The 20,705-nt window shown below is 33.6% G+C and overlaps 1 protein-coding gene across 3 annotated transcripts in view; it reads right to left on the bottom strand.

The window, feature by feature from the left end:
- The window catches only part of MON2 (MON2 homolog, regulator of endosome-to-Golgi trafficking), a 114,896-nt gene that overhangs the window by 79,885 nt on the left and 14,306 nt on the right, over positions 1 to 20,705 (bottom strand). For 2 of the 3 annotated variants that reach the window (XM_049883760.1, XM_049883761.1), the window contains exons 2-7: positions 16,953 to 17,016; positions 7,789 to 7,916; positions 6,623 to 6,754; positions 5,726 to 5,855; positions 3,662 to 3,759; positions 2,602 to 2,727 (exon numbers count right to left, since the gene is read on the bottom strand). In XM_049883760.1, the coding sequence (XP_049739717.1) occupies positions 2,602 to 2,727; positions 3,662 to 3,759; positions 5,726 to 5,855; positions 6,623 to 6,754; positions 7,789 to 7,916; positions 16,953 to 17,016 (678 nt within the window). Of the gene's footprint in view, positions 1 to 2,601; positions 2,728 to 3,661; positions 3,760 to 5,725; positions 5,856 to 6,622; positions 6,755 to 7,788; positions 7,917 to 10,969; positions 11,051 to 16,952; positions 17,017 to 20,705 lie in introns of all 3 variants that reach the window. The other variant, XM_049883762.1, reaches the window with a different exon arrangement.

The following is a 20,705-nucleotide window of genomic DNA, read 5'->3' as shown; positions in this document are numbered from 1 at the left end:
GCTGAAAGTTATCTTTAAAACTGCCTTGTCCTTGCGAACTCCAGTGATTCACTGATTTATTCAGCAATTACTTCTAAGTGCCTAATATGTGCTAGGTACTGTGCTAGGCAACAGGTATACAGAGTTAAACACAATTTCCAATGTCCCTACTGTATTTTCTAGAAGAGAAGACAGACCCTTTCTCAGGGTCACTGCTCTTGCAACATCCTCTGTCTGGAGCATTCTTTTCCTATTCCGCCTACCCCATAATTAATTACTCTTCGTCTTTGAAGTACAAGCTTAAAAATCATATCCTTGATTCATCCCTATCCCTGTCCCACACACACCAACCAGGTTTGGTATCTGTGTTATTCATTTCCACAGGACTTTTTATACTTCTCTTTCAAAGAACTCTTTATATAGCTTATCTTCAGTTAATTAACATCTTTCTCCACATTAGATTTGTAAGCACCATAGGGCAGAGATTTCATTAGTCTTATTCTAAATCCTTGGTACTGAACCCATTGGCCAGAACACTGTAGTTGCCTGGTAAATACTGGTTGAATGAGTGAATGATGAGTAAATGAAAACAAGTATCTATCTCTTTGGTTAGGATCTTACATAGAATAGTTACCCCCTCCCCTGCCCCTGCCTTGTACTATAGCAGGAAAAAAAAAAAAATGTAGGAATTTTGTGGTTACAATAAGTCTGGGAAAATATTTTCAAATGTTTTCCTTCAAGTCAGAAAATATAATCCAACCTATCAAAATTTTTAATTCAAATTTATTTACCAATTCATTGATTCTACAAATATTTATTAAATACCTACCACATGCCGCAGTATTCTGGGCACCTGTATAACAGTGAATTAAGTCCCCGCCTCGTAGGCGAAGAGAGAAAATAAACTAATAAACACATGTAGATCAGGAGGTAGTGAAGCGCTATAAAGAAAAATCAGAGGTAAGAAAGGTATAGGTGTTGACATTAAAAAAAGGTTGCCAATTTACACAGAGTGGTTGAGGAAGTCTTTCTTGTCTGATAATTTGATGGCTGAACAAAGTCCTCAAAAAAGGGAGCAAGCCATATGGGAGAAAAGAATCCCAGGCCCAGGAAACTGTAAGTACAACGGCTGAGGCAGAAGCCTGCTTGGGGCACTTAAGGAAAACAGCAAAAAAGAGAGAGTGGCTAAGGGGGGAAGAAAAGGAAGAGATAAAATCAAGGAATACTGGGAATTAGACCATGAAAAGTCCCACAGACCATAAAAAGAACTTAATCTTCGCTGGGTGAAGAGGACATCTTACTGAAGTACTTTTACAAAGGAGTGAAATGATCTGACTTGTTTTAAAAGGCCATTCTGGGTGTGCTGTGACAAGCAACTACGGTAAAGTAGAGCAAGTGGAGATGCAAGGAGACCCAGTTAGGAAGCTAATGCAGTAATTCAGACAAAGAGTGATGGCGGCTTGGAATAGGACGACTGTGGTGGAAGTGGCATAAGGTAACTGGGTCTTGGATATATTTTTAAGGTAATGGCTAGGATATAGGGTATAAAAGAAAAAGAGAGATTAAGAGGAGAAACTAATTTGGAATCTGGATGAACACAGGTTCAAATTCCAACTCCATCACTTACAAACCATGGAGCCTCAGACAAATTACTTAATCTTCTGGAAGTCTCTGTTTCCTCATGGTATATCTCAGGCATTTTATGAAAATTAAATTTAATGAGATATGTAGGAAATATGCAACAGTCATAGCATCCAGTAGGCACTTAAAAAGTGGTAGCTATTACGACTATCATTTTATATAAAACTGTTGGACAAGTCATATCTAAATACTGCTTATCCTATTACAAGGAAGGAAATCATCAGTTAATATAACTTATTATCACTAAAAGCATTAACAATTGCCTAATATACATATACCAAAATGATGAACTGTATCAAAAAATCTTCAGTCCCAACTCCTGGGCTAAAGGATCTTATACTACCATGGCACTTGATTGACATATTTTATAGACAACAGTAAAGGATGAAATGGATTATTTAGAGAGGCAGCAAGGCAGGGACGGAGCTAAATGAGTAGTTCAAAGATTTTAGTTCAAGATCTACTAATAACTAAGGAACTCTTTGTAAGTCATTGAATCACTTCTGGACTTCAGTTTCTTACAAGTAAAATGGTAAATTTGAATTGCTTCTTACTTTTTCCCCTATTAACCTCTGTTTTGAAATATCTCACACTGCACATCGTATTTGTTAAGGACTAATTCTTTTTTCCATTTAAATTATCTAAAACACATAGCTACATACATAAGTAAAAATCAGTAATACAATTTCTATTAGGCTTTTAAATACAATAAAAGTAACTCAGCTACCACAGTCCCTTCATAGACCTATAGGTTGGGAAACACCTGGCTAGATAATTTCTAAGATTCCCTCTAGTTTTAAAATTTCATAATGTTATGGCACTAAAAAACTGTAATATAACACTAAATTGTTATGTTCAAAGTCTGAGGCAATAATTCTTTACATTTATTAATGTGAAAAAAATACATGTTGCTTTCTTTAAAAAATGATATCTGAAAAAATTAAAGATTAATCTTGCTGCAAGATACTATAAATGGCTTACCTGTAAAAAGACTTGTGGAAAATCATTCAGGACTGACTCAAGTAATTCGAGGCCAAATGTCCGAGTCATTTCTGTCATGCCTACTAGCCAGTAAGGGGCGTCAGCATTAACCAACTGACAAAGGTCCTGGGAAAATAAATCAAACAATTGCATGTTTAGAATAAAATGTGTCTTTCAAAACTCACAGTTGACAAAAATAAGAAGAAAAAAAAAATTCTCTCTTCTTATAGAACAGTATTTTCACTCCTCAGAAACTAAGCATCAGTAACTCAAATTTTGGCAAGTTATATACTTGATAGATTCTAAACAATCTTATAACTACTAACAATATACAGTATGTACAGATAATCAGTTAATTTAAAATTCTTTTGGTGAAAACCCATTTAAAATAACTCTTTAATCCAAATTAATAAAATTTTCAGTGTAGAATCTTATTGTACTTAAAAGATTTATTCACAAAAAATAGGTATCTGTATATCAAATTACATGAAATAGAGCAAAAATTTATTTAAAATTTTCTTGTTAAAGGAATTATTTTATATATGACTAAAAACCAAAAACAACCAGTTGCTGTTGAGTTGATTCCTACTCATGGCGACCCATGTGTTTCAGAATAGAACTGTGTTCCACAGGGTTTTCAATGGCTGTAAGCTTACAGAAGTAGATCACCAGGGCTGTCTTCTGCTGCAATGCTGAGTGGTTTCGAACCATCAACCTTTCAGTTAGTAATTGAGTGCAACCATCTGCACCCTCCAGGACCTTAAAGCCAGTTGCCGTCGAGTCGATCGGATTCATAGCAACCCCATGTGTGAGTCTAGTCACTCCTAATGTACCTATTTTCTAGTTCTGGTTTTAATTCATTCTGTATCCTTAAAGTGAATTGTTAACAGTTCATCAAGTTAATTATCTAGTATATAGTAAACACAGAAGTTGCTTTTTTATTAGAACTTTTTTCAATTTTACTTTTGACATATTTTAATAAGAAATATTAAGTCAGACATAAATTTTCAAAATACTCACAAAATTTTATAATAAAAATTATTTTTCTCAACTGAAATACCTGAAAAAGCATATATGCATCTTTAGCACAAGGTTTGAGGGTGCTGACAGATCTTCTGTTACTGTTTCCTTGTACCAGTACTGGTTGTTCTGTAATAACTGCAATCAAAATAGGATGGATTTTAGGAGTTCATAATAGCCTATAATAAATCATGTACACTATTTAGAAGTTATATATCAAATATATACTTGTTTATAGAACTATAAACATTAATTTTAAGTTCAGAACTATGCCTCCAAAGTGAAAAAAAAAATTGGGGAATTTATTTTTACACAAAATGCCATAAAAACCACTCTTCATTATCACATATTCATTTTAACAAGCCTAGTATTTTTGTCCATATATCTGATTTTCCCACTCTCCGTTCTCCAGTCCCTTTATTTCCTAAGTTTGAAATTCATATAATCTTTGTGCCTTTAAATAATCAAACACAAAAGTTCACCATATAGTTAATCACAATATCGTCTCACCATCTGTACTAGAATTAACTGCTTGATCTGCCACAATTACTATGTCAGTGGTATAGATATTCACTAGCTAAGAGTCAGCTAGCATAGTGTTTTCCAACTGAGCATTTCTTTGAATACTAATAAGATGTCATTACCTGTAAATTATGCAAGCCTATTTTAAATAAATGTTGCCTTACTTAATGACTATTTGAAAGACAGTCTAAGTTTTTCCTACCTTATTAGAAAGTATTAAAAGAGATACTAGCCTTCAGAGACACTCAGCTTAAACTATCAATCCCAGAATCACACTGAGGTTTTGAATTTATAAAACACTCATACTGGAAAATTGCCCTATTTTTATTAAATGTGATTATGAATACTTAACTAAGTATGCTGTACTGTAAGATTAATTCCTTAACATTCCAAACTGCTAGTAATTTCATCTGGTTTTCCCCTCAAGAAATATATAGAAAATCAACATACAAAAGTCATAGGAAATGTTCTAATCACCCAATGAGCTAAAAATGCCTGAAACTGAATGTGAAAAATCTGACTATTGACAAATGTTTAATTTCATGAAAAGTGAAGTCATTACTAAACAGTTACTAGCACTGCCATTTTTTACCAGTATTGCCAAAAGAATATTAAATGTAATGAGAGATTGTAAAGCACATAAATTATGCAAGGGAAAAATAGCCTTGTGTTTCTTGGTTATATGATACAGACAGGTTGCTCATGATTGTAGCACCTTCTGATCTTTTCAACTGATCATAGAAAATTTTACTGTTCATCAGGTAAGGATGATAAATGAAAAATATGATACCTCATTTTAAAAGTTATCAAATTACAGAAATTATAACAGAAACAGCAATTATCTGTCAGATCTTTGAAAGGATGTGTTTCTAAGTTTTAGGGGGTTTTTTCAAATTACAGAGAAAAAGATGTTAAAAATTACACTAAAGGTATTTGATGAAAATATAAAGCATTAATCTTTATATTATATAAATTTTCTTCACACATGTGAATAAGCAGACAAAAATTCACACTAGGGAAGCTCATTCTTGAGAATTTATCCTAAAGAGATAATACAAAAGGTGGAAAAAATTTATATGTAGGAAGACATTCAAAACAGCAATGCTAAAATATTGAATACAATGTGTGTCCAATAGGAGACTACTATGTTATAGAATAGCTACAAAATATAATGTAACCATTAAAATTTTAATTATGAAGATAAAAGAATAACATGAAAAATTAATGTATAATGTAATGTTTGGTTAAAAACACATATAATGTGATGTTTCATTTAAAAACACAAAATTTCACCTTCAGTGTGAAATTATGCATACATATTAGAAGTAATATGGAAAGTGAAAAGTCAGCTTCTTAGAGTGATAAAATTATGGGGGGTTTATTTTTAAATTGCCACTGGGGAAAACAAGGCACTGATGGTTATTAACACACAATATCAGTAATAATGTTACGACAGATGCATTTTTAATGTATTCTAATCTTGGGGTACCCCAAATTCACAGGACAAAGGATGAACATCAATAAAAGTAAAATCATGTATGTAAGACCCATGTCCCATCAAAGGAAATATTTATTACTTTACCTTTGTGTCTTTCATCTTCAGCAACCATCCTCTCAAAAACGACAGTAACAACTTGTCGCACTGTAGCAGCAGCTGTATTATTTGTAATATTATCTTTTGTGAAGTGTAGCCGAAAACAAAGAACAATTGCCTAAAAATCAATTTTTATTTAGTGTGAAATAAGACTGAAAAGTATGGCTATTAACTTTATCTGATGTAACCCATGCAAATTATAATAGAACTATTACAGAAAGTCCAAAGAAACTTTTAAAATAAAGCATTAATTGAAGACTCTTATTACTCTTTGCACTTTCCAGTTTTTGGTCTTTAGAAATATTTCATAATTAAAAAAAAAAACTTTTAAAATAGTGAAATAAGTAATGGAACAATTGTTATATATTACCAAAGAGGGTGGGAGTGGGGAGGAATTGAGAAATAGGTATCATACACACAGCTTATCTAGTGTAAAAGCTGAAAGAAGACTTTTCACCCACTTAAGGGACACAGGTAAATTTAAAATGACTTACATATCACATCCATATGAAAATTATTTTTAAAGGGGGAAGGGCTATTACAGGGAATCTAAAACACTCAAGGCAACTGTGAACACTGACACCTCTCAAAATATTCTTGTTCTCACTTCCCTTTTCCTCTACTCCTATTCGTCTGCTACTTTTCTCTTTCCTATTGGTTAACTAAGCCTCTCAGCTGTACCCAAAGGGCTTTACTTAAGCCTAACTTGATTTCAACTCTAATCTGGGGAAAACAAGGCCCTGATAGTTATAAATGTATAATATCAATCATCACAATAGCTTACAGGGATGTGGCTTTTGCTTTAAACAGCACCAGACTTTTCTCTTTCAGTTTATTCAAATACTGCTCAAAACATTTATATACTTTTGCAATTAAGTTTCCTACCTTAGAGAGTGCCTCGTCATGAACTACTGTATTGGTTGTCAAAAGAACAAGAACTGTTTGAAGTAGCTTAAGTTCTTCAAGACTATTTTCCATTAGCTGCCAAAGCATGTTAATTATATTTCCAGCTGCAGTCTGTAAAATAATTATTTTAATTACTGTCAACAAATAAATTATATATACCTAAGTAAGAAAATGTACACAAACCTTCCCTCTCCTAGAGAGAATTTCTTGATCACAACAAAAATCATGTTTTTAGATCTGCTGACCCAAACACATGTCTCTCAGCTAACATGAAACATGAAACCAATGAATTTTCTTTTCAAAAAAGTAAATTACTCTAAAATGTAATATCCCACTTGAATATACTTAAACAGCAGCATGTAGCTCTGAAATACCTGGCCAAAATCAAAGTTCATTTCTAGAATAATATGAGTGTATTTCATTTGGACATTTGTAAATAATATGGACATACCCAAATTAACTGAGTCTGCTACTGGTTATTTTATTATTTCACCTATAACATGTTATAGAAATAGCAAAATGCAACTTAAATTAACAACACATTTATAAACTCAATTAAATCAGACATTGTTTAGGACCCCATGGTAAGGGCAAAAGAATTTACCACTTCTGTTATACAGAGTACCTTATGGAGTACAGGATTAAGGTAATATCATTAAATTTGAAAACAAAACAGGACACAGACTAAGAGGGACAAAATTTTTTTTTTTTTGCTTTACCTTCATAAGGTTAGATACAAACAATGCACTAAAGTTAATGAACAACAAATTATCAATTCAGATGCTCTAGGAAACAAACCAATAATATTGCCTCCTACCATTTTTTAAAAATTTCTGAATTATATTAAGTAACTATGCAATAACACTGAAAATTCGCTTGATTCTCAAAATTGCTATCTGTACTACTGAACTGTGACTTCTTAGATTACAAATGACTTGAAAAAATGCACTTCATCTTTATTCATTCTTTAAGAGTGTTTAATAATTAGACAGTTTGGCAATATTTTTAAATTAAGCAGTTTCCTTCAAGAACACTGTTTTATAAAACTGACCTACATTAAATATCAAGTATGTTTCATTCTCCCCTTATAAAAATTCCTGATTCTATTCTTAGATGCACATTTCAGATAAAAATCTTCATATTACCTCAGACACAACTTCATGTGACATTAGTCTCTGAATAGCTGCCAAACATAGCTGAGTGATCTTCGGTTCCTTAGTTCCACATCCCATTAAAAAAGGCTGAACAACTTCTGAGCTGTTCTCTTTCAATGCTTTAGAATACATATAAAGCAAATTATTAAATTTAATTCATAATTAGGAATAGATACTTTGTATAATTACAACCAGCAATGGCAATCTTAATAAGAACTGCTTTATGGAAAATAAATACCAAAATAAAAGTCCTGTAGTAAAAGTTAAAATATTTCAGCTAGAAACTGCAGATATTGTACCTACACTATACCCCTTAACTACAGCTTTCCTTGCTTTCTCCTAGCACTCTGTCATTTGGTTCTCCTCCATCTTCTGCTATAAACTCTAAGGACATTTAGTGTATGGGTTCTCAGAAATTCTGTCCCGTCTCAGAGAAGCACCCTATTTCTTATAGTACAGGAGGGACACTATGAATTGGAATTTATACCCTAGAGCAGAAAGAGCAATTTAAAATAGTATACAATATATATATATATCATCCCAACACATTCGTGAATGAATATTCAGAAGCTCCCTAGAATTTTACTATATGCCTTAAATTTATATATCCCTACTTTTTCTTTAAGAAATAGACACAACCCATTAAAAACAATAACATCACTCTTCTTACTACTGAAATATTATTTCAAAGTAATTATATGTATATGCTATAATCCCAAACCTTAATGTGATTCCTTCTACCAAGCCAAGTCTTTGATAAGTTTTCAAGTGGCAACAAAAACATATGAGGCTAGAAAATGCACAAACTGAATTATACATAATTAAATTTACAAAAATGAAATTAAATCAATATACACTTACTGAATAACTACACAAAGATGAATAAGACAAGTTTGTCATCCTCAGGAAATCTGAATAAATAACATGGAATTCTAAGTCAAGAGAACATTGAACATGTGTTTGGTATGTTTTCAAAGGTACTAAATCCACCAATTTTTGAGGCAAGACATGTAAAAAAGACATATAAATCTGAGTTTTTAAAATGTTTTTTCAAAAGAAACCTAGAAAAAGTCATCCAGAATCACCATTAAAATTGTAAAATCAGTGTTAACTTTATCATCTAAATCCCCACCTTTCTTTCATCTCCCAAAGCTCCTTTCTTATGATAAATAAAAACGATAATTTCCTGTTAAAGCAAGCTGTGCAAAGTGCCTCAGTACTCCAGCATAAATTACCGATTCAGCAGATCTAAGAAACGGCAAAAATGACCGGCAAAGAAGTGTGTTTCCAAAAGGGTTCCCTCTCATTTCCTTGCTTTCTTGTTTATAAGGATTTTATACATGTATAACAATGTCTCAAACCATTGGTATGAATTAAAAGATGACCGTGAAGATCAAAAAAACACTATTCTAAAGCAGTGGTTAAATATCCCACCATATTCAATCTTGCCAGAATCACTAGACTATAAGGCTACCCCTACCACCACTGAGCATTCTTTACTATTAAATGTGATTCGAATTCAGAGCTTTCAATAGTAACAAGGTACATTTGTAATTTTTATGATGTTAACATGTGTTTCTCATTTGATCATCACAATAATCTTATAGTTTATGATGGCCGAAGACCTGATTTGGCCCAAGTGAAACAATAAGTAGACTGTAAAGCCAGAACGTGAAAACAGGTCTTCTAACTTCTGGTTCCATATCTTCCTGCAACATCATGCTGCAACTCTTTAACGTAAACAGCACTCTAACGATAATGGAAGTTAAAAGTGCCAAAAAAGAACTAATGATTTTCACTTTAAAGTTGTCTGCCTAAAGTCTTCAGACAAAAAGGAAAGGGATCCTGTCATTATTAAAGAAAAAAACAAAAAAACAATTATTGTATTAGAGTCCACAATGTCATTGATTTTAAGATACACCAGTAATATTACGAATAAAGAAACCTAGTGTCGATTTAACTATGACATAAGCTTTTTAATCACTTAAATTTCTTCCTCAGAATTTCATTCTCCAAGCCATCAAGAACACTGGGGATGCCTCGTTTCTTGAAAGAATTTTTCACTATTGTCTCTGGGGTTTTCTTCTAAGCCACTGACACACATTCTACATGACTTGATGCTGGCTGTTTCCTGATCTTACCACGAGATGCTAACAGAAAGATTTTATACAACTAGGGTGACATTTTAAATTTCACCTGTGTAGTATCCACAATACACGTAACTCAACTGATGCGACAATGATATAAACAGCTATGATAAAGTTCACAAAAGCACCAGTAAAGACAACTACAACATTGCCTGGCCCACAGTGATTCTAAGGTGCTATCAATTGTAAGATGCATGCCTGTATTTCAGGGATGTTAAACTGTAAAAAAAACAAAAACAAAAAAACAACCATACATCTTAGAATCAATTAAAAAAGGAAATCACAGTAAAATGCTGAATTGTGTCAGTCTATCAAACTGAGATTGACTTGAAGTAGTAATAAACATAATTTTTAAAAACCTTATTTTAATGTAACTTAAAGGAATCAAAAACCTATTCCTCTTCTCCTTCTCACTTTTTTCCCTCCCCAGTTACACGAAAATATAAAGGTCAGAAAGGAAGTTTCTACATTATCTAGAATTGATGATCAACAAATAATTTTAAAAACCTGTTGCTCTATGTCTTTTGAAACACAGTCTAAAAAGCAAAAATATATATACCATATCTAGATCAAAACTTGATAAGAGAAAGCTAAGGGAAAAAAAGTTACTTTTTTTTTTTCTGCTTCTTTAAAAAATGATAGTGGTCCTTGAAAGCAGAAATTGATCTTGCTCTTCTGATGGAGGGATATTTCTTCTGTCTTTGTATATAGTAATTTTAATGATATGCTACTAAAAGGTAGCTTTATAGAAAACATTCCTTAGGCAAAAGGAAAGGCTGTACAGTAACATAAAGACATCTTGCTTTAACCACTTTATATATCATTCCAGAAAAAAGAAAATGGTTGATCCTTTTTAATCAAACTTCATAAAAATAGCTTTTGGGGGAAAGAAAAGGAAAAGTTTATTTTCCACTTAAGTCCTATAATACGCATAACTCTTTTAACAGAGCCAACACTGTATGTTTGGTAAGTATTGCATTTCCAAATTATATAACTGTGAGATCAAATGATGCACTTTCACACACCTGAAAGAGATCCAGGAGGGTCCCCATATCCTAGGGGTTTCCTTGCTCTGAGCAGTTTCACTGCATAATTGTAGTTTTATCCTGGAAAAAAAGAATTAAACTAGGATACCCCACTAAAAATCACATTAACAGGGGTTAATAAAAGTTTCATTGTGATAAACAACAAATTTTAATTTTTGTGAAAGAAATAAAACGTGGCTTAGAAATGATTTCTATCCTCAAAATGCTTAAAATCTAGTTATGAGGAAGACTGATATTCCTAAGAAAATTTTAAAAAAAGAACTTCTAATGAGTTCAAAAGGTCTGAATATATACTTAATTGATTCAACGATATGAGGGCAAATAAAAGCAGAGGTAGTTTTATATTAAAGGCATACTGTAGGACAGGGAAGGATTATTCAACAAATGATGCTGGTACAATTGGTTAGTAATTTTGCAAAACCAAAACTCAACCAAACCCACTGCTGTTGAGTTGCTTCCGACTCACAGCAACCCTCTAGGACAGAGTAGAACTGCACCCATAGGGTTTCCAAGGAGCACTTGGTGGATTTGAACTGCCTAACTCTTGGTTAGCAGCCATAGCTCTTAACCACTATGCCACCAGGGTTTCCTAATTTTGCACAAGAAAAAAAAAATCTAAATCCTCACATTGTACCATACATTAATAATTCTAAGGGGAAAAAATCAAACTACAGAAAAACTAAGAAAATAAAGATGAATGTTTATTAACTACGTAGAATGAAAAGGGCTTTCTAAAACGAGAGCAACAAAAGAAATCAGAGGAATTAATTACGTAAATGACAAGCATCTGTGATGGTTAATGTTACACGTCAACTTGGCGAGACCATGATTCTCAGTGTTCCATAATTATCCTCCATTCTGTGATCTGATGTAAGGGGAGTCTCCTTGGGGGGTGTGGTCTGCATCCAAATATATGGATGTTCTGGCAAAGCTCTCTCTCTCAATCCTGCATCCAACTTCTCATCATCTGACCTCGGTTCTTGGGACGTGAGCCAGCAGCCTGCTGCCTAACCTCCTGATCTTGGGATTTGCCAGCTCCTGCAGCCCCGTGAGCCAGCAGCCTGCCGATTTTGGGTTCCTCAGCCCCTGCAACCACTTGAGTCAGGAAAAGCCTCCAGCCTGATGCCTGATGCACAGATTGGGGACTTGCCAGCCTCCACAACTGCATCAGCCATTTCCCTGAAATAAATCTCTCTGTATATATATGTCTCTGTGTGGGTATACACATATATATACACATACACACACACATATATACATACACACACACACATATACACATGCTTCACTGGTTTTGCTCCTCTAGAGAACCCAGCCAAAGACAGCATCTAATTAAAAAAAAATTAAAAGGTAAATGATCTGGGGAAAAAATGATGTAAACACAAAGGGAAGCTAATATTTTTGCTATACAAATAGCTAAAGCAAATTGATAAGGAAAACACAAAAACTCAAAGAAATGAGTATAAAATAAGAAAATAAATAATTTAATGCATATAAAGAAAACTGTTCAACATAAAAAATGTAAATTAAATAGGAAGTCATTTACCGATTCAATTATCAAAAAACATTTTTTAAAATAATAATCCTGACAAGGATGCTATAAAAATACACTCATTGTTGGTAAAGGTATAAACTTTCACAATCTTTTCAAGAATTTTAAACAAGTTCATTTGTGATTCCAAATCTAGAAATTTATCTTAAAGAAATAACTCTAAATACTGAAAAATGCCTAACATAAAGGAACGGTTAAAGAAATGACAACTCGCTGAAATATCATATAGCAATTAAAATTTTTAAAAAAGATGGCATCGCAGAAAAATACTTATAATAAAAGGCAGGATACAAAATTAAAAATTTAAAAAGGGGAAAAAAAATCCAAGGGTGGGCGGGAATAAGAACACATTACATTGTACACAAACTGTGTCATCGCCCTGGCCAGACAGGTCAATTTGTGATTCCATGTCTTCTAGCCTAGATTATAGGAATAATCTCCTAACTGATCTGTTTTAGTGATGTTACAATGAAATATATCCTCTACACTGAGACAGAATAATTTACTGCTTCAAACTCTCTAGTGGCTTTCCATCAAGCTGCTCTGGCTGTCACACTATGTCCCTTATGATCTCCTTGATATCTATTCTCCCCTTCATACTTTATATTCAAGCTATAGTTGAATAATGTATCCAAATACACCAGCTGTTTTATACCTCATGTGTTTGTTTAAAGAGTCCCTTTTATCTTCTACTTCTTCATCTTACTTCTACATGCCTGGCTAACTCCTCTTCAGGTTTCAAGACTGAGCTTCTGTTTCCAGGCTGCAGTCACACAGCAACTTTGTATATACTTCCACCTTGGCATTTATCACACAATATTAAAATTGTATTTACTGGTCTATCTCCTTCACTGCTCTGTAATCGGGTTAACATAAACTAAAAAAAATGACAAAATTAAGGTACTCACATAATTATAAAGTGTGAAATTAAAGAGGGAAGAAAAACACACGAATGGCAGCACTAACAGTCTTGCTTGCATCTTGGAGTGATTCATTTATTCAGCCTACATTTAATGAGTGCTTACTCTTCTCCATGTAATATGGCAATATGAGGAAGGATAAGATACTGAACCTAAGCGTAAAGAGTACGTCATCTAGAAAGGAAAGTTTCTGGCAAAAGGAAATATATTTTGAATTTTAAGGACTTCAAAAGGCATATGGAGGAGCATGTATGGTAAACAAAATGAATAGCACAAACATACTTCAAGTATATTTCTTATATTTCCATATAATGAGTTATATTGCTCATTTTTGTATGTCCCCTAGTGCTTCTTACATAATTATTTCCTTACTAAGAATCCATTGCATGATATATTCTAGAGATGTCTGTAAAATATCACAAGTACATGTGTGTTGACAAGATAGAATATACTAAATAAAATAAACAGATAAATTACCTTTTAACACAGGGAAAAAAAATCCAAAGTATATTTACTCATTGCTACTTAAATTAGATACCTTTAAGTAATAAAGTTATGTAGAAATGAAAAAGATGGAGGAAAACTGTGTGAGAAAAGAACACTTCAAGTCATACATAATGATTATCTATGAAATATTCTATATGTATACTGACAGTAGCTGAAAGCCACAGGTAGATGTAACTGTTATGATTTTGGGTAGAAGTTATACATAAATTGTAAAAGATATCACAACTTCATTTACTTCCTTGTTTCAAATACCTATCTAAAAAGTAGATTCTCTGTTCATGTAATTTATGCGTAATGCAAGCCTTCTCAATTTCTAGTATATTATAAACTAGGATAATAAAAAAACGATTTGCAATATATGGTAGTCAGATGAAAGATAAAGGCATTTAGCCTTGTAAATGAAAAACTATGCTGTTAGCTCTCGTTTGCAGAGTTTATTTTTAAAGAAAAAGAATATTTTGAGATAATGATCTGTACATGTGAATCAATGCTGACATTACCTGGCATAGCATTCCCACTTATGTCAGCATTCATGACAGCAGTGAAAACAAAGAAAAATAAACATTAAAGGAGGATGCTTAAAAGAAGAGGAAATGTAAAGCAAAGACTGACTCTACAATGTAAATAAACTTCCTTTCGAAAATAAATCGAAGAAAACTAAAGTTGGCTAGAAATCTATGTTGAGTATAATTATCAGACTAGTTGATCCTAATCAAGAGTCTTGATTTTTATAGCAATCTTTTGTATCTTCTGAATATGCAGGGGTATATGAAAATTCAATATCCCATGTCATTAGATACTCAATTGTTTGGTATCTTTGAAATCCAATACAGCACTAAAGTAATACCCTATATTCCCCTATAGTCTCAAGGACTATAGAGATGTAAGCATTTCTCAAGAAATTTTTTAAAAAGTTAACCAAACATTTTTCTCAGTATTAACTGTACTCTGTATTAACTATGTAGTATAGAAACAATACACTAATTTAGACTCTTGTTTTTAAGAGCCTTTGATTTTGAAGATGACAGTGGTCTACAAATATCTCTCTTTGTAGGTATCAGCTGCTATAAATACTTGGTAAAAAAAATACTAGGAAAAGTTTAGATGCTAATAAACCTCCTCAAATTCATGGCTTTGGGTACTATAGGGAATAAAGTATAAACTACTAATTGTATTACATAAAGATCTCTTCTAGCTTGACCTGAATAAAGTTAACTGAATTAAAATGAAATTAACAGCCTGTCTATACATTAAACTCAACTGACTGAGCCAAAATTTTTCTTACTCGTCCCTGAGATTAACTAACCAGACATTTTATTTAAATATAGAACACTGGAATAGACAGTGATCCTCTGAAGACATAAAACTTTTTTAATCTTCCATCAACTACAGAACCAATAAAAAATTCTATTACTGGAGAATAATTAAAGGACTTACCACGGTATAAAAAATGATAGTAGCAAGGTAAATACCCTTAATGATATTCTAATATAACTAGCTACTGTCTCCAACTTCCCCACAGTCCACTAATTTCCCCACAGTAGCTAATCTACCCAACACGCATCTCCCACAACCCATGCGCCCACCTCCCAAGCCAACCACCTTCGCCTTTTCCCACCACATCCCTTCTCAATATACATAGAGACTTGCCACAGCTGTGAATAATGCTATAAAATTTTTTGGTGTTTTGAGAGACTGTTCAAAATCAGGAAGAGATTGTGAGAAACAGATGCAATTTAGGAAAACTAACCCTAAGGGCAAATTTCCAGTAAAGCTGGCTAGCCTAAGTAAAATCCACTCCCATCTCCATACCTAAACTACCCCTGAAAATCTTATCTTGAAAATTAAATTTGAAATTCCACCAATATGAGATTTAGTGGCATCCTTTTAAAAAATGTAAATAGGTTTAGGAGAATAAAAGAGGTTCTTTATTATTTGGACTTTGCATATATTAATTTAAAAGGACTGCTTCTCTCCTATAACTAGCTGACTTTCACAACACTGATGAAAATACAGATTAAAGGATCAGTGAAGTAAGCATGAAACACTAGGGAGGGAGTGGCTAGTATGGAAACTTTCAGGCACCGTGGCAGCACAGTGGCAGGAAGAACACGGTCTCTGAACAGTCAAACCTGGATTTCAATCTGATTCCACCACTTATCACAAGACCCTGGGCAAGTAATATAATCTCTTTGCATCTCAATTTTCTTTTATAAAATGAGAATAATAATATTTCTCCATGAGGCTGACTTATGTCAGAGTTTAAGCTGATGACACAATCACCTTTAACATAACAGATTCTCATGAAACGCCAGTTTCCCTCTTTTCCATGTTCATTACTGAGGCAAGAACAGAAGGCACCAAAAAAGAGAAAGGAGTAAACTGGGTAGTGAAAGGGTGCCAAAGAGAAACTCTAGAAATTTCCTCCTTGAAAACCATATTCCACCAAGAAGGGGTAAAAAAACACTTTTGCTTTCTTTTCTCATTTCTTCCTGACTAAATTGCCTTAGACCTTGTACTCGAAACCCAAACAGTACTACAAAATGTATTAAAAAAAACTTACGAACTGTTCATATAGTAAGGATAAAACAGAACTTAGAAGGTGGACTGGGAACCTACTTTCCATTCACTTCAATACAACAAATATTAATTTAATAGCTTCCATGGGGAAGGCATGTCCTAGGTAATTATCAAAAGGTGGAAGAGAATGAAAAGATGAGTAAGAAGAAAATTCTTGTCCTTAAGGAGTCAGTAATTTTAAGTTTCCTGATTTCAAAGAATTTTTTAATATTCATCTCTGGGAAACCCAATCCATCAGGTTATAAATGAAAGACTTACATTTTGCGTATCACTATGAACAGCATGCTACGGCATGAAGAAGAGATGCTACAAAAAACTCATGCCTTTTTTTTTTTTTAAAGATTCTGCTTTTATTATTAGTCAATTTTTCATTCGCTGTTGAATTTTTAATGCAAAAAATTACCTGCCAAAATTTCGGTGTTTCGTGCAGCTATTGTTTTAACTTTTATTATTCCTGATTCAGCAGCCTGCAAGAATAAAAACAATTAGAACCAAAAAAACTTACTATTAACATGAATTGTGCAGAGAAAAATCATACATGATAGATAAAACCTCAAGCACAAATAGAGTCAGTCACTAACACCTTTCTTTATTTTCAAAACATAGATACTAAGCCTGGTAGTGACATATACATTAAATGTGATCAAATATGATTAATTTAATCACATACAAACTATGTACCACCCTATGTTGCCTTCCTCTGCCATAAGGCGTATCTGGAATAGCTCAATTTTGCATCAATTTCAATGTTCAGAAAATAAATTACAAAAACAAAACTTAACGAAAAAAAATTAGGTTTGTCCTCCCCAAGTCACACTCCCCTCTCTCCACACCACAAAAAAAAAACATCATAAAATCAAGTGAAATTACTGCTCTGGATTAGAACAGCCAGTTTTCTGCACTTGATATGTGGTGAATTCAAATTGAGCTTACCTTCTAAGGGTAAAATAAAAATCCAAAACCAGTTGCTGTGGAGTTGATTCTGAATCATGGCAACCCCTGTGTGTCAGAGAAAACTGTGCTCCCTCAGGGTTTTTAATGGCTGGTGTTTCAGAACTAGCTCATCAGCCTTTCTTCTGAGGTGCCTCTGGACAGACTTTAATCTACAACCTTTACGTTAGTAGTCAAGCATACTAACTGTATGCACCACCCAGGAACTCCTAGATATAAAGTACACACTGAATATTGAAAGCTTAGTATGAAAACAGAGTGTAAAATCTCTCTTTAATATTTACATTGATTGTATGCTGAAATAATACTTTGAATATGTTGGGTTAGATAAAATATATTACGACAGTTAACCTTTCCTATTTGTACCTTCTTAAAGCAATTTTTTTTAATGCAATTTAAAATTCCATATATGGCTAACATGTGCGGCCCATATTACATTCCTATTAGTGTTGACATAAAACACTGAAACATTATCCCCATCATAGAAACTTAAAACATTTTTCTATCAAGAAACATGGCTATTTCATACTTACAGTGGTCTCTACATCTCCAAAAACAGTATATAAACACTCATAAGAAATTATATGTCCACGTTTTCCTATTAATTTGCTGCTACTTGCCCATTTATTATCTCTTGCTGCTTGTAAGGATAAGTGATTCAAAGGCTCTAAAAGTTTAAAAATAATTATGGAAGAACACCAGTATTCCATGGATTCTTATTTTGAAGACCAGGTGATTAGGGCATAAAATAAACAATCCATTCTAGGATATACTATGTGTGGTGGGTCTTTGTTATTTTGTTGGCTTTCAAGCATGTGCAAGCCCTGACTTTGTCTGTAAAATTCCCAACTTCATGCATTTTGGTGCAAAACAGAGCTCGTCGCCCACTACTAAAACTGAAAATGACAGAGACTTGCTTCTCCACCTGATCTAGCAAGCTAAGCTTGGCCAAACATACGCACCCATCAAGTATTCTGAATATGGAGGCTGGTGGCACAGAAAAGCTGAGGCAAGAAAGAATTCTGAAAGGAGCAGTAGTGGAGGCAACATCTGGCTTCCGAGAGCAGTGGTGGCAGCAGAACCAGTGGCGACACACAGTAGCCAGTGTAACCAGCAGAGCAATCTGTGACACCCAGTCTGTATTCAGCAGAGGCAGCAGTAATGGTCTCACTGGTGGGGGTTTTGCTGCGGTTCTACCAGTTTAGCCTCCCTCTGGTTTCTGTAGTTTTCCTAGGGCTTTTTCCCTCCTGCCTTCTATCAACTCTGTGAGCCACTCAATCCTCATCAATTAATTTTATTTCTGCTTAAATCAAACCATGCCAGCTTTCATTGCCTACAACTAATATGCCTAAGGGATATACTAGGGTTTTTTTACTTCCAAAACTTTAAGAAACGGAAACACTTCAGATTAAATTAACATGGCTACTAGCAGGAAAACACAGACCAATTACTTTAGGTAAAAACTGCTGCTTTTCTGACTATTTGGGTTTCTTGCATATGAGAAACACCAGAATTTTTTTCTTTTTTCAATCCTGATGCCCAGGTTGCTATCAATTCCCATTAGATCAGAATGACTGACAGTAGGAACCAGACATCAGTATTTTCAAAAATCGGATGATTCCAATCTGCAGCAAATTTTGAGCATTTGTAACTTTTAAAAACTGCCTTATCAAAAACACTTTCTGTTATTTAAAAGGAAGACTTCAACTTAATTGTCCCTTCTAAAGCAAATCATCTCTATAAAAACTCTTCTCCAGTATAATATGGACACTAAATTTTAAATCAAAGAAAAGCAAAATATGTCAGAATCCTACAACAAAACTGTGGGCTATTAAAAACATGGCTATAGACAGGTGAAAGCCTGTCCCTGAAGCAGTCTGATAAGGCAGCTAGCTTCTGCAAACAGGGGTCAGTCTTATTTTTCTATAAGAGGGGATAAAAAGTTCTCTCTTTAAAGTGAGACATCATAACTTATCATTGTTGTTGTATCATTAACTTATCAATGCCTTTGTAAATTTTTTTTTAAGTTAAGACAAGGAAAATGCTTTCTTTAAAAAGAGATAAAAAAAGGAACTTAATTCACCTGGATCCACTTAATCTGGTAGTAGTAAGAATAAACTACAAACCACTACTGAAATGTGTTAACCATTTAAAAGAAAAAGATCATTATGTTGATATGCTTTCTGACTTATTTCTGTTTTACAATTTTATTTAAGAAGCAATCTTAAAAACCATTCAAAGTAAACTGATATATATGGCCTTATCACATACAAGCTTTTCCACAAATGAAGAGAAACAATTACACTGTGAAGCAATGGAAACTCTATTCAAGGGTATGAAAAGAACTATTGAGCTAAAGGGCATTAAAAATTGTTTATTTACCTTAACAGAGAAAAAATGAACCCCTGCTCTAAAGCTTCTGTCAATAATTCTCCCTCCTCTTTTCCTCCAGGACACTGGTGTCAAATTTCAGGGAGATGTAAAAAGTAGCTAGCTCTTCCTCCTTCTCACCTTCCTCCTACGCCACTTAAAAAAGGAGGGGGAGGGGGCAGATCCCCTGAAGAGAAGACAGTTTGAAGGAAAAGAGGGGGAATAAAATATTATCTTCAAAAAGTTTCTTTCATTCATTCATCAATCAAATATATACTGAATTCCTACTACATATCAGACACTGTTCTAGACACAGAAGATACAGCGGAGAACAAGACAGGGTCCAACCAGCTTGTAACTTATATCTTAGTGCGAAAGAGAGTCGATAAAGAAGTAAGGTGACAGGGCTTGGAACCCCTGCTGAGAATGTGCATTTCTAACAAGTTCCTAGGACATTATAAAGAATCACCTGGCCATCTTATTAAAATATAGATTCTGATTCAGTGTATCTGTAGTGGAAATGCAAATTCTCAGCAGGGGTTCAAATCAGAACAAACTGGTTGGAAGCCCTGAAAGGTAGTGGTAAGTGCTACAGAGAATAGGAAAAAAAAATTTTTTTTTTTCCCCCAGGTAAATAAGAGTGGCAGGGGTGGGGAAGAGTTCGTGTTTTTTCTCATTTGGCTAACCCTGTATTTCTAGGAATCAGTTTTGGAGAAGTATGAGTGAGCAATTTCAAAACTTCAGTTGTCAGATAAGGACATGCTTCAAATTGTAAACTTCTTACAACTTGCAAGGACTTTCTGTGAGTGATTATTTATAAGGTACTGAAAATGAA

The sequence above is a fragment of the Elephas maximus genome, chromosome 4, assembly GCF_024166365.1.
Source record: "Elephas maximus indicus isolate mEleMax1 chromosome 4, mEleMax1 primary haplotype, whole genome shotgun sequence".
In the NCBI taxonomy this organism is placed as follows: domain Eukaryota; kingdom Metazoa; phylum Chordata; class Mammalia; order Proboscidea; family Elephantidae; genus Elephas; species Elephas maximus.
Note: the sequence above shows the minus strand (reverse complement) of the source record. Positions and strands in the feature narration are given on the sequence as shown.